The sequence below is a fragment of the Ylistrum balloti genome, unplaced genomic scaffold, assembly GCF_031769215.1.
Source record: "Ylistrum balloti isolate Yb309-2 unplaced genomic scaffold, AGI_CSIRO_Ybal_v1 Utg370064, whole genome shotgun sequence".
NCBI classification, from domain to species: Eukaryota; Metazoa; Mollusca; class Bivalvia; order Pectinida; family Pectinidae; genus Ylistrum; species Ylistrum balloti.
This window is the reverse complement of record NW_026782110.1, coordinates 17,821-31,669: the sequence shown is the minus strand read 5'-3', so window position 1 is coordinate 31,669 and position 13,849 is coordinate 17,821. Positions and strand designations below refer to the sequence as shown.

The 13,849-nt window shown below is 35.9% G+C and overlaps 2 protein-coding genes, 1 long non-coding RNA gene and 1 pseudogene across 3 annotated transcripts; 1 reads left to right on the top strand and 3 right to left on the bottom strand.

Moving 5' to 3' along the window:
- Positions 1 to 654: 654 nt before the first annotated feature.
- Positions 655 to 2,134, top strand: LOC132549557 (P2X purinoceptor 7-like). Its single transcript, XM_060213495.1, has 3 exons — positions 655 to 900; positions 1,493 to 1,705; positions 1,978 to 2,134. The coding sequence occupies exons 1-3, from the start codon at positions 686 to 688 to the stop codon at positions 2,132 to 2,134; spliced, it is 585 nt and encodes a 194-aa protein (XP_060069478.1). The 5' UTR covers positions 655 to 685.
- A 26-nt stretch (positions 2,135 to 2,160) lies between these two features.
- On the bottom strand, positions 2,161 to 4,275 carry LOC132549540 (uncharacterized; annotated as a pseudogene).
- A 181-nt stretch (positions 4,276 to 4,456) lies between these two features.
- LOC132549538 (THAP domain-containing protein 5-like) lies at positions 4,457 to 6,357 on the bottom strand. Its single transcript, XM_060213478.1, has 4 exons — positions 5,938 to 6,357; positions 5,507 to 5,698; positions 4,730 to 5,037; positions 4,457 to 4,463 (listed from the first exon to the last, which is right to left on the bottom strand). The coding sequence occupies exons 1-4, from the start codon at positions 6,355 to 6,357 to the stop codon at positions 4,457 to 4,459; spliced, it is 927 nt and encodes a 308-aa protein (XP_060069461.1).
- Positions 6,358 to 9,353: 2,996 nt separating this feature from the next.
- LOC132549517 (uncharacterized) lies at positions 9,354 to 13,652 on the bottom strand. Its single transcript, XR_009554183.1, has 2 exons — positions 13,562 to 13,652; positions 9,354 to 11,565 (listed from the first exon to the last, which is right to left on the bottom strand). It is a non-coding gene; the product is annotated as an uncharacterized LOC132549517 (long non-coding RNA).
- Between the last annotated feature and the right edge of the window lie 197 nt (positions 13,653 to 13,849).

Sequence of the window (13,849 nt, the reverse complement as noted above, 5' to 3'; positions counted from 1 at the left end):
TATGTAGTAATAGTTTTGAAGTTGCGTGTCGTTCCTTCGTGGTGCGCAGGTACTTTTTGGAGATCAGATTTAAAAAAAAATCTACAGAAAAATTAATTGACTGGTCACTGCGACGAAACATTTGATGTGGTCTGATCCATTGATAATTAGGAAACCACAATGAGCGGGACCCTAACACATGTAAATACCTTAAGTAAACAAATTTACCCAGGTGACCTAACAAGCATGAAAGGCTTGGCTGATGGTATACAATTAACACGTTGAGTATGAGGAGACTGATGACACCTGGCTTGGGCTGAACGCGTACTATTGGTCAGAAAACGATGTTGTTTTAACTGTCTGAACATTTTCAATCCTACCTTGTCCCCATAAAAGCAGGTGGTTTGTTCAGTATAGACATGATCTTTCATGGTATCTGTACCCACCGCGGTATCCGAAGGTATTTAAAGGTGAACGAAATGCACTTTTGTTTTTGTAAATTTCCTTATTTATGACGTTCCCTGGTTATTAAATTAAATATATTTATAACTTTCAAAGGTTATATGTGTGTCGTTTCTCTCGAAATGTTGAAATAATAAATGTTCGGTTGAAATCGCATCAAAGAATCTTGCCCGAGTTATCGTCCGTGAATTCGAAACCGCTGTGACGTCATAAGTGACAATCGCCGATCCAACGAAACTTGACTATGGCGCACGTATATAACTCCGATTGTAGCGACAGTGACGATATCCCAGAGGTTTCATTCACGCTATGTATCCATCCATATATGTATGAACCTGAGACATCGAACAATGACGATCATATCGACTCAGATTCGTCAGATTGTTCCGAGGAACTGCATATAAGAGGTGACGAGGATGACGTAGATAGCATGGCTTCCGATCAACCGGTCGGAGAATGGTTAGTTTTCATTGCAACTACACGACTATATTGTTGTTCAGATTTCGATAATTGTATGTCATCTATAAACTGTATTCAATTTTTTAAAAATTTTTCTATCGTCAAAACAAAAGCGGAAAAAATACGTATTTGTTTACCGCTTTATCCGCCGGTAAGCAAGGCATTCTTCCGTTTATTGTTCATATACCAACAGGTCTACTGATCATTAACATTGTCATGAAATCAATATGTTTATGAAATCATTTGTTTTTCTTCATTAGTTTGTATTGATATAATTTTTCAAACAGTTTACGTTCTCCTGTTGTGTACATTTTCATTCACTTTGACTCTTCTGTTTGTACATTTTACCTCTTTCCTGCAAGTATTTTAGTACGTGAACGATGTACTTTCCAGCAGAAACAACACATGCTCATTATTTTACGATTATATTTATTAATCAGAACATTATAGTACCTCAAATGCATTATGATAAATAAAAAGTCAATGGATGGCTGCATAATAACTTTTTACTTTATGTACAATTTGTTCTTTAATAACATTTTCAAGATATCTTACAATATATTACACTATAAATCTATACATTTCGTTTCAGGTGTTCCTGTAACATGTGTTCCCATATGTCCACTGAGGACGAAAGAAAATGCTGTCAGGACATGAGCATATTAGAAGAAAAGTTGACCGACATAGGCTGTATCACCCAACATGAAGGGTTTATTGCGAATTGTCTAAACATGCATGTCCTGGAAACATCCTATTATGAATATGCTGAAACACACGGCCCAGGAAGACAAGAAGACATTCACAGGTATATAATGTAAATGACAATTTAAATGAACATCTTTGTCTCACAGATTATATACAACATTGGTACCCTCTATTACTAATCAAACCCCTACATTGCATACCTAACTAAATAATTAATTCCTATATTTCATTAATAAGTAATGGATTAGCAATAAATTTTGACCACAGTCCATTTTGTAGCACTTAAATTACACTGCAAATACTTGTATATATGCCTACATGTACCAGTGTCTTCAAACTTAAGAAATTTGATAACGATTTTTGTCACTTCAGGAAGTATCGGCTTGTAGCATATCGTCGCTTCATTAGGTGGACATGGAAAGTTCTAGGGAAAAAAAATCGACAGGTCATACCATCATGTGCTGTGACTGCCATACGGAAACAATTTCCATCACAACAATATACTGGTTTCAAGTACCCTCGTTTCTGACATAGCTCGTAAATCTATGACAATTGTTATGGATGATAACATCTCTGTCAAAATTCCCCATGGCACTGCGGAGTTGACTTGCAATGGAAGGAGGGGGAGCATCCATTTCCTCAAAAAGAGCTGCTTCAGCCTGTTGGATGGTTGTGAATTGTAGCCTTCTGACTACAACCTCCTCCATCAACTCTTTGATGTAATCTGTTGACAAGTTGACATTAACAGTTTAAGGCAGAACAAGAACAATAAAAACTTGAATGGTCACAGTCATAATGAAGTGTCTTGTTATTGCCATCTAATTTGTTATACCAGGTAGTTATGTTGGTATGTTATAAAATACCAGTAAGTTTCTCTAAACATTGTTTAGATTTATCTAAAATAAAACGGTGAAAAATGATTTACGTCAATAAATTGGATGATATTAATATACTTTTATATTTAAAATCTCTCATTAATTTTTTTGTTAAAATATCAATGCAGGTAAATAAAATAAACATACTGAAGTTCTGTTTGACTTTAATCTCCTTTGGGACTGCATCCCCTTTTCTTCCTTTTGGGAAAGCAATTCTGTATCTGGCAGTCCCATCCTCCAGAGTTGCTTGTGGTCTACAACTATTTGAGTTGAAATGAAGAGCTGCCAGGCAAAGTCTGAAAAATGGTAGTACAGTCTGTGCAGAATTGTAAACGAACAGTATTCAATAAGGTACCATATCTTGTGAATGTATTCATTATGGTACTGTATTTATCAGGTAATAAGCCCACGCCTAGTAATAAGCCCATCCATGTCTTTTTCTTAGATTTCAAATTCACTGTCCTATACAAACTATATCCCTGCAATAAGCCCCCCCCAATCTGTTGATCAAATATTAGACACTGGCCCCTAGGCTTATTGCAGGATAAATACAGTATCATATCAGGACCATAGTGATGTATTTCTGTTTCATTTTTATCAGCACTGCATCAGATTTTTATGAGTATATCTCACCTTGCTTTCATCTGATTGTAAAAGAAATGGCTGGCCTTTGGTGCAAAAAAGTTCACCACATTGTGAAAGGATTCCAAGCATGATGTCTGATGTGCTGGGGACAACTTTCCAACATCTTTCAACAGGAGTTTCCCCACATAAAATCTTTTCCATTTCCCGGAATACTTTGCTTCCTGAAACAAAAGGGCAGAAGTAAAAATACTTAATGAGTAATATGTATAATTAGAAAAGAAGCATGTTATTTGAAAAGTATTACAAATTCTTCATATGACAATGGCAAATATCTTATTAACGCTGGACTCCTACCATAAAAATCTTATTATCTATAATCTCAATTAGTATCTTATAATTACCTGGCTTGATCCACTTTCTTGAGATGTCCCCATGCTCACATGAATGGAAAAGATCTCCATGCCCCTTGTGAATATTAGTGACATGGTTCAGGATACTTGTCCATTTTTGTTGTACAAGTTCTGCATTCCCTCCACTGCTAGCAGCACACCAATAAGCATGGTTGCTTATGGATCTGGCCCATTCTCCAGCCATTTTGTACTTCTTGGACTTTCCAAGAGCGTCTAGTTTCTTGTAGACACCTTTGTAAAATAAGAGATTCATTAGCAATTTAATAGTTATTAATTTTTATATATATTCTAGAGTCATGGATAGTAACTGACTAAAAATGTACGGAGCGGGGGGAGGGGGGGGGCTTATTACCCAGCGTGGGCTTATTGCTAATTCAGGTGAAATGAAAAAAAAACCCACCTATATATAGCTAGCAATTAATGCATGGAAACATACCCAAGTAAGTGCTTACCCTTTGCAACATGCCAAACATCAAACCAATGGTTTATGTCTGGATGGTCACTTTTCATCAGCTTTTTGACTTGGCAGTGTCTGTCAGTCACCAAATCAGATATTGGTAAGTCCTTATCTTTTAAGAATTGGAAGCAGCGCTTCAGTCCTTCCAGTTCCATTGCATATGAATTTTTCACTTCATTTGACTGTAATGTAAGTAACATGGGTATTAATGAACTGAAAAATGATTTAAAACAGTTTTCTCCCTTTCCATAATATTGATTAATAAATGCATACATATAAAAAGTCTACATTTAATTACCTGGACAAGCTGAATATCCACCACTTTGGCAGTTTCTACATCCATGAGTGTGTAGGATCCGTATTTTGCAGTGTGTCCTGGGGAACTGCATCTGGCATCACCACCTAGTTTCAAGGAACTGCCACTGTTTTTTATGTCATTTAAATATACTGATTGCTGATGTTGCCAGCATGATAATGTGGATGGTACAATGTAGGTCCTCTGCAGTTTGTTGTATGCAGTTAGGCTAAGACCTAAAATTCCTGAATGGCTCATAAAGTTAAATGTTTTCACAGGACTGTTCCCACTAAAAAATATCCCACAGGCGATCACCAAATTTCCCCAGGGCAGTGAATTTGAAAATGGCTGGCTCCGCCATTTTCTGATAAATCCACAGACACATCTACTTGTTACACAAACACAAGTACCAACTGTTGTTTTGATGTGTTGCAAGTTTCTCTTGCTGCAGACAGCACATATGTCTAGCAGTTCAAAGAGACATTGTTCAAACACAACATACTTGTGCGCTTTGTCTGGATCTGTGTCCTCACTGTCCAATTCATGTGTTGTTGTGACATTGTCTTCCAAATCTGAATACTCCTCCAGATCTTCTAATGGACTCCATTCTGAATCATTGTCCTGATCTGGTAGAGAAATATCCATGTCACTCTCATCATCAGAATAATTTTCCCTATCTTTCTGGGTGGTGTTGTATCTGTGGCATTGAATGGATGTAGACACAGTCTGGCATGTGGCCTGTACCCCACAAGATGTAACTGAAGTCTTCATTTCTGATATTTTTGTCTGTAGACTAACATGACGACGTTTCTGGAGAAAAAAAGAAATATTAATCAATTGCTGTGAACTCTAAAATAATCTATATTGCCTGAACATTCCAATCTACTGATTCACATCTATTATTTGAATACCCATGTAATTCATATGAAACTAATTTTATATGTTAATGATGTTATTAACACTTCTATTTCAGTAGTCTTTGACGGTCAATACATATTGAACCTACTTACACTATGAGATGGTCATATAATTTGAAAACATATAATGACCAAGAATTATAATATAGATGTACTTTTCTGTATTTTATCATAAATTTTATTGCATCACAATCCATTTTCAAGAGGAGATCTAGAAATACATGTCCGGTATATGTAAGTGCATGGCCTTCATAAATATGCTGGGTGAAATTATATATACCGGATAGGGAGTAGGGGCTGGTATATGTGTACCCAAAAAGCATTCAGAGAATACCATAATAGTATATATTACATGTACATACTGTTAGGTTGTATGACGTCTGACAGCCAACATTGTATGTCTCTAGTGGATCATCCGGTCCTACACATTTATCTACAGTACTTCTGTGATCAGAAGTCTGTGTCTCCATGTGCACCTGATTTGGATGGTACTTGATTTGTTCAGACGTGTAATTTGTACTAATCTGCTGTTCATTTGTTACGTCTGCCAAAATCTACAAACAAAAAAAGAAAAAGGATAAACAACTAAACAAACAAGTGGAATACATTGTATGTGCCAGTAATATCAGAAAGGCGGGAAGGGGGGGGGAGGAGCTTGTACAGTTCACTGTGGTTAGGCGTAAATTAGCTTATATTATAATTACATTGTATGTTGCTTGCAAGTACAGTACCTTATCATTTTAAAATATTACGTAATACTACCATTGTTAATACAACTGATGCATTTATTTACCTCGAGACGTCGTCTTTTCTGGACTGCTGTGCTAGGCCTAGACCGACTTCTGCTCGGAGTTGTGCCGACTGGATAGTGTTGGTCATTCCGGGCATTGGCAGGACTGGTACCGCTGTCTTCGGTCTGGATGGGAGTGGTAGGCCTAGATTTCGGCGAATAATCAAAAATTGTGGGAATTGACCCTGGTTTTAACGATTTTCGACCCGGTGTGAAACCAAGTGATTCCAAAAGACGTCGATCGTGGGTGAAGCAGTCGTCCGCAAAATGGCTCTCACACAATCTGGTGTGGTCGCTTGGAGAAAAATTGTCTCTCTTGAGCTTAATTTTCCACGCATTTTTATCTCGGGGAAAAGCGAATAAACTTACTTTCTGTCCACGATTGCTACTGTTGTTACAATTGAGGGCTGCACATTGTACCATGTTGACATCTGGCGTTTGTTTACAATTTTCCTGCTTGACAGATAGCGCGGATTTTTTTTTGCAACGAGAGCGTTTGTCACATATGACGTCACGGATAAGGGCGATAACTCAGTCAAGGCCTTTGTGTTTCGCAAGATCGACCGAAGAACAGCATTTTTTAAAAACTCAATTTACTTACCAAACTCGCTAAATTTGTTTAAAATAGCACGTTTTGGTTTTTTATGATACTTTTATAACACTGGCAGCATCGGCAGTTATTTGATTGATTTTGGCTTTCTGTCACCTTTAATGATAGATTGTTTACACCGACTTCGACATGGGGAAACTGCGAACGCCATTTGACTACGCCGAGAGACTAGAGTTTCATGCCGCCGGTCGCCACTTCGACATTCCAGAGTGAAATATCAAGGCACGGAAGAAAGAAAAGACCGTCTAAAGTCCCAACCACTGACCAGAAGGGCTGACATAGGTGCGACAGCGAAACACCCAGAGATGGAGAGAGAGAGAGAGCTGTTCAACTTTGTATGCGATCGCCGATATCCCGGCATCGCTGCTAGTACAACAGAACTGCGCGTGCGGGCCATGCAGATCAAGAGAGGTCATGGGGTCACCAACTTTGGGCATCGGTGGGATGGGCTGTCCGATTTATGAACAGAACGTTTACTATCTATAACTTAAATATTAATTTTATCCAAACCTTACTCTCTCTTTTTCCCCAATGTGGTCATAGTTTTCAAAAGTGATATAGATCCAAATAAAATTTTATGTACCTTCTATTTAGCTTCTGATTCATTAATATTGTTACAAATTGCACTTGTACACTGCAAATCATGGTGTGTGTGTGTGTGTTTTTGTTTGTTATGCATGTAGATATGTGTAGGGGTGTGTGTATAGGTGTTTAGATGTGTTTGTGTGTATGTATGTAAGTATGTGTGTATGTATATATGTGTGTAGGTGTGTGTGTGAGAGAGTATGTATGTGTGTGTGTAAGTATGTATGTGTGTATGTTTGTTATGCATGGATATATGTGTAGGGGTGTGTGCATAGGTGTTTAGGTGTGTGTGTGTGTGTTTGTTATGCATGTATATATGTGTAGGCATGTGTGTATAGTGTTTAGGTGTGTGTGTAGGTGTGTGTGTGTGCATGTGTGTGTGTGTATGTTTGTTATGCATGTATATATGTGTAGGGGTGTGTGTACAGGTGTTTAGGTGTGTGTATATGTATGTATGTTTGTTATGCATGTATATATGTGTAGGCATTTGTGTATAGCGTTTAGGTGTGTGTGTAGGTGTGTGTGTGTGTGCATGTGTGTGTGTATGTTTGTTATGCATGTATATATGTGTAGGGGTGTGTGTATAGGTGTTTAGGTGTGTGTGTGTGTGTGTGTATGTATTTTTGTTATGCATGTATATATGTGTAGGCATGTGTGTATAGTGTTTAGGTGTGTGTGTGTGTGTGTGTGCATGTGTGTGTGTGTGTATAGGTGTTCCCTGTCACTATTCCTTTGAATTAAAACATGACATGCAGGTTATGGAAACTTTGGAAGTAAATGCCCACCAGCAGTGTCTGCTACCTGCAATCTGGCAGACTGTGCGAGGACACACAATTCAAGACAATAGAACTTTCTAATAAAAAATTTGGGTTGATACTGTTGGATCTAATTAAGATACCTCGTGATGTTGAAAGTTTAACGAGATTGTGCAGTTGAATAAACTTGGAATCCAACATATCAACATGTTATTGGTGAAATTTTCAGATTTTCTGGTTAATTCAGACTGAGTTGTTATAAATGTTTTCATCCTATTTGACCAAGGTGACATTGAATGCGAGTTGACAAGGTCATACATTTGCACAAGTGATACTGCAAAGACTTTGTAAATTGACACTGTCAGCATAGCATTAAGATGGGACTCTGGGTGGATGGCAAATGAACAATGAACATTGCCTTCACTAGATTGCACAGTATAAAGGTTTCAATTGTAATGTTATGATCCAGGAATTATTTGAAAATTTCAAAGGGAAGACTGCATAGAGTCCTGGACCATCCCTCACTATGAAGAAATGTACACAAAACATCTGTTTATTGCAAGGTGGACAATGGAGTAGATTACAAAAATCGCCCCTATATGATATTGAAACTGAGGTTATTCATTTGAACGATCTTCGTACTCCTTTTTCCCAGTATTCTAAAGGCCAAATATAATTATCCTTGGTCTTTCCATTACTGAGAAGAAGCTGTTTGAACACATTTGACCCCTGTGACACTGTAAGTGGCTCAAGGTTGTCCATTTGAACAAACTTGGTAGTGCTTCATCCTTGCATGCTACAAGTCCAATATCATTACCCTGGGCCTTTCAATGAATGGGAAAAAGTCGTAAGTTTTTCATACATTTGACCCATAAGACCTAGAAAGTATGTCAAAGTCATTCATTTGAACAAACGTGGCAGCCCTTTTTATCCCAGTAAGCATCAAGCCTAATATCAGTACCCTTTGCCCTTTGGTTATTGAGAAGAAGTAGTTAAGACTGTGACCTTAAAAGTTGGTCAAGGTTATTTATTTGAACAAAATTGGTAGCCAACAATCCCAGCACGTTACAGGCCCTATATAATTACCCTTGGCCCTTGATTTTAACATATTTGGCCCCTGTGTCCTTCATTTCAACAAAATTGGTAGCCCTTCATCCTGCCAGACTGCAGGCCTAATATCAATACCCTCAGGATTTCGGTTACTGAGAAGAAGTAAATTGAAGGTTTTCATATATTTGACCCCCTTGACCTTGAAAGTGGTCAAGGCCATGCCTTTAAACAAATTTCTTAGTCCTCATTCCCTGCTTGTAACAGGCCCAATATCAGTACCCTTGGCCTTTTCGTTACTGAGAAGAAGTTGTTTGGAGTGAAAAGTTGACACTGGATCATTGAGCGCCACTACACCACAGCATAAGCTCACTTGGCTATTCAGGCCAGGCGAGCTAAAAAAAATAAATATAATACAAATGTTCAAAGTTACGAAAACATATTTTATTGCACATTATGCATCTTTCAAGATAAAGATGAAATAATTCAGGTCTAATCTGGTGAGATTCCAATCCACACATATTCAAACATGCCAAACATTAGTTATAATTTTGTTAGTCATGTGTGTTATTAAACCCATGTATTAACAAAATGATAACCTGGACATTGGCAAACTTTTCATGTTATTTTCAGACTCTGTTTTCAAACTAAGCTCATTTTTCAGCATGTTCTGGTTCAAAAATATGTCAGCTATCCTATTTATCTGTAAAGTATCATTTCAGTTTTTACAACAAAGCTAGAACTTCTTGTATAAACTTTTGCATGGATCAATTGAAAAACGAATGGCTATAAGGAGGATTACTAAATAGCGGTTATCTCCCATTTAGGGTAAAATTTTGGTTTTGTTTTATCTGTGTAATCATATTTCTGATAATCTGATGTTTTATGAAGTGAAAAAAATCTGGAGGCTTGCATTTTTATCTCTGTACTTGTTAAATAGTATTTTCATTTTTATTTTAGGCTAATTAAACTTAAAGAAATTTAGTGAAACATCAACAAATCCATTCAATGTGAATAGTGTGCATAAATCTTTGATCTTAAACAAATGGGAAATACCTTGGAGTTAGTATTTGTCAGACTTGTCCACCCTAGCTGTGACCTCTACTTTTGTCTTTGTCCCTGTAACAATGAACAGGAGCGTTCATCACAGAACTATAGTACAGAAAAATGTACAGTTTCATGAAAACAAAGGCTGAAACTGTTGAAAAATTATCACTTTCCATACAATCATCAGCAAAAAGAAATACACTTCTTTATAAATAAATCCACAAACACACATCAAAAAGAATTATGTTTCTAATATATAAAACCAGAAACATATGTACATGTAGATAAATAGGAATGACATGGGTGTAGAGAAAAAATTGTGTACCATTACTAGCTATAATGTATTGAACTTCATTAACAAAAATCATGCAATGGAACAAACATTAAAATCTTTATACAATACAGTACAGTCACTGATCATATGTATGTAGTAAGTTGTCTTTTAAATAGCCATATTAACTGTAGGCATTAGGTATAACAATTATGTACTCTACATGTTATTCTCAATATACTGTATGAAAATGATTTCAACTGACATTTTAAATATACTAGTTGGCCTAGATAAAAATCTGATTCAGTATACATAAAATCTACGACAGTAAAACAGATGTTAAATATGTTTGCTGAAGTTAAACATTATTTTTAACCTACTGGAATCATGAAGAGAACACTTACTGATTAGGTAATACAGGAATAAACAAAGATAAAAGACATACATTACTAGAGAATTGTAAGACTAGGTATCAGCTTAATATGTCATTTACAATTATATAAAAACAGTATGATGTTAACTTTATTATTATGAAGTTTCCCTATCTTTTAAAATACTATAAAAGTGATTTAGGAGTATATTATCAGAAATATATTTCAAATGCTTACTTTTATTAACTGTATTTAGGGAGTTGAAATTCCTTAAGAAAATCACTGTGGCAATTGCTTTATAATAATCACAGAAGGATCTCAGGAGGTACTGGTGCCTCATTTCCATAAGGATACATATATCTCAAACACTTGCAATTACTAAATAAATTTGTTTTGAAGTATGACAAGCAAGGTCACATCATGAACCCTCGTTAAGGATTGCTGTCCAGTTGACGTCAACACATTCAGATGGATACATTTAGTCAAGCAGGTGCAGATTTTTCAAAATATCCAGATAATTAAATTTGTAAAGTGATGGACCAAAATCTGTATCAAACTTAGACATTTTGTTTGTTTTGAATTTAACCCTTTTCTCCTTTGGTGTGAGTCCTGTTGAGTGAGTTTTTTACATTCCTACGCACATTCATGTCTTTAAGAATCATCGTTTCCTGCTTTAAAAGCACATTCAGCATCAGTCCACATGACCAGCATCTTTGATTTCAACGCGTCGTGACAAAAATATTGCACCTATAATGCTCACCACTGTTAACAGAAAGAAACAGATGTAGAACATCTCTTCATCAAAAATGTCTGTGAAGGAAGGGATGTAGGCTGACCATCTTTTGACAAGGTGATGGGCTACAGTATCACTCTTCATCTTTAGAATTGAAACCAAAACAACCTGCGATTGGTGGCTGGAGTGAGGAAATGTGTCCACCTGGATCTCTATAAATATAAAAATAAAAACCATAAGACACGGAAAAAGTGTGTACAGATATTACTTGCATTAGTTGTGAAATCAAGCAGGAGGTGGTGTTCTTTTAATCCATCTTAGATAACACTTAATTGAAACCTTGAACTTTGATCTGAAAATTAAGCCCTTCAACAATTTTGCTATTTGAATCTGATTGACCCAAGAGATTCAAACTACTGTTTGGAAACCAATCTGGATGAAAAATCATGCAATTACCAATGTTTGTATATATCATCTTTATATGTTTAATAACAAATTGGAAAATCTACTAGTGCCACAAACTCCTAGCCATCACATATCTGGTAACAGATATTCAAAACCAAGGGTGCTAAAATGTCTCTTTAAGTGTCATTGAGTTTAATACACCTTATAATCAATTCTATTGTATAGTTATCAAATCTGTATCTATATTTCCCTGTGTTATATTTGAAAATTATTTTGACTTTGTTAAGTCCAAAACTTGATTACAAAATTTATAAAATGAGGCAAAGCCACAATTGGCCGGGTTGTGGGATGAGTGCATTGTTATATGGTATTTATAAGACAGTTAAGGGTGTTTCATTTGTTGAGTATGTAGAATATTTATTATAAGAGAGAAAGTTTGGTTGTATTTTACAAATTGGTGCAGTTTGTAGTAGTTTCTGAGAAACTGTGATAACAAGAAAAGTTCCAGAAAATGACTTGGTTCCAAAGCCTGGGAAATCCAGAAAAATGTCCAGAATGAATCCATAATAGGAGGTGCACATCTTCAACATATACATAAACATCCTACAAAGTTTCAAGCTTCTACATCAAAAACTCTAGGAGGAGTTGATTCTACAAAACTGGTATCCCTTTTCCCGCCTGCCCCCTTGATATTTACCATACTATAACCTGGATTTGCACTATGTGCAACCCGGCCAATAAAAATGGAGAAAAAATATCAGGCCATTCATTTGGACAAGGCTAGACATATCACCTATCATTAGATTGGTAATTACTACATGTACTACACATCTGGAGAGGTCAATTTTGGTCATAACACATGACATGGATCATGGATACTTAGACCAGGGAAAAAAGATGTATCTAACATTTATCTTTTGAGTGACATCATATTGCAAACCACCCTGTTTCAATTGAAGGTTTAACGCCTCACATCCCAGTAATGTGTATATGCAATGTGATCTGAAAACTTGTATAAACTCATAAATGTTTGCAATACAAGGAAGTAACATTGCTGATTACCAGTACTTTTCCTCTACTTTTTTAAATTGAAAAGTGAGGGCAAAGAAAGTCTACAATGGAAATTGTACTCTGTAGTATGGTGTAATATTCGAAAGATTTTCAAATTGATATATTAACCTATCAAGAGGTTTTATAATTATTTCACTATACCTTCAAAAATAATTGTTTACATTTTACACTGTTACTTAAAATTTAACCAATGTTTCTGCTTGTAATTAATGTAGGCAATTTTCAATAAAATGTTGGATTTTTGTAAAGATAGATCTAACACGTGATTCTTTAAATTGCATAACTCAATAATACCATGGTAATTAAGAATGATGTGAGATATACCTTAAAAATATTCATTTCATTATGATAATTATTCTTTTATTCTTTTTGACATAGAACATGAGATTATGCTAATCGAATGTATGTAAATGAAGGTAGTGTTGGAATTGGGTGGTCTCCCTTACTTTGTTATACTTTAACTTTGCATATAATTGATTGCCCTTGATTACTTAACATATGGATTTGATCAATGATAGATATTTCTTTCTTTCAATATCTGGATACATTTCTTGATATGAATCAATAGGTTTTATTTGCACAAGTATTTCATCTGATGTGCCTTATATAATAACGATTATCGTCTGACCGGTGTGATGTTTCCGTTCTCTCACTTGTTTAATTGTAACCAAACTCTCTTCTCACTCCTTCATCGATTGCTTGATGAAATAATCACATTAAGTTTATACAAACCTATCAATATTTCGCAGAAAACACCAATATTTCTTCTCTCTGCATGTACGCTAAACAACGATATATATTCACGAACGTCAGCTTTTTTTCAACCGGAATAAGTGTCTACAACAGTAAAATTCGACCCGAAACACAGGTTGCGGACAACATTTCCGGATATGTATATGTGTTCGTTCGACCCCACTTGGAGCATGCCAGCTCAGTGTGGTCACCCTATAAGAAAGACATAAAATCAATTAAAAATGTGCAAAGGCGTGTAACCAGAATGCTACCCAATATGAAAAAACA

Excerpts from the sequence above, each read along its gene's own strand:
- LOC132549557 (XM_060213495.1), top strand. The coding sequence starts at position 686 with ATGGCGCACGTATATAACTCCGATTGTAGCGACAGTGACGATATCCCA. Across the intron at positions 901-1,492 it reads GATCAACCGGTCGGAGAATG|GTGTTCCTGTAACATGTGTT; the intron begins GTTAGTTTTCAT and ends ATTTCGTTTCAG. Across the intron at positions 1,706-1,977 it reads AGACAAGAAGACATTCACAG|GAAGTATCGGCTTGTAGCAT; the intron begins GTATATAATGTA and ends TTGTCACTTCAG.
- LOC132549538 (XM_060213478.1), bottom strand. The coding sequence starts at position 6,357 with ATGGTACAATGTGCAGCCCTCAATTGTAACAACAGTAGCAATCGTGGA. Across the intron at positions 5,699-5,937 it reads AGAAAAGACGACGTCTCGAG|ATTTTGGCAGACGTAACAAA; the intron begins GTAAATAAATGC and ends TTTTGTTTGTAG. Across the intron at positions 5,038-5,506 it reads AGACGTCATACAACCTAACA|AAACGTCGTCATGTTAGTCT; the intron begins GTATGTACATGT and ends TTTTTTCTCCAG.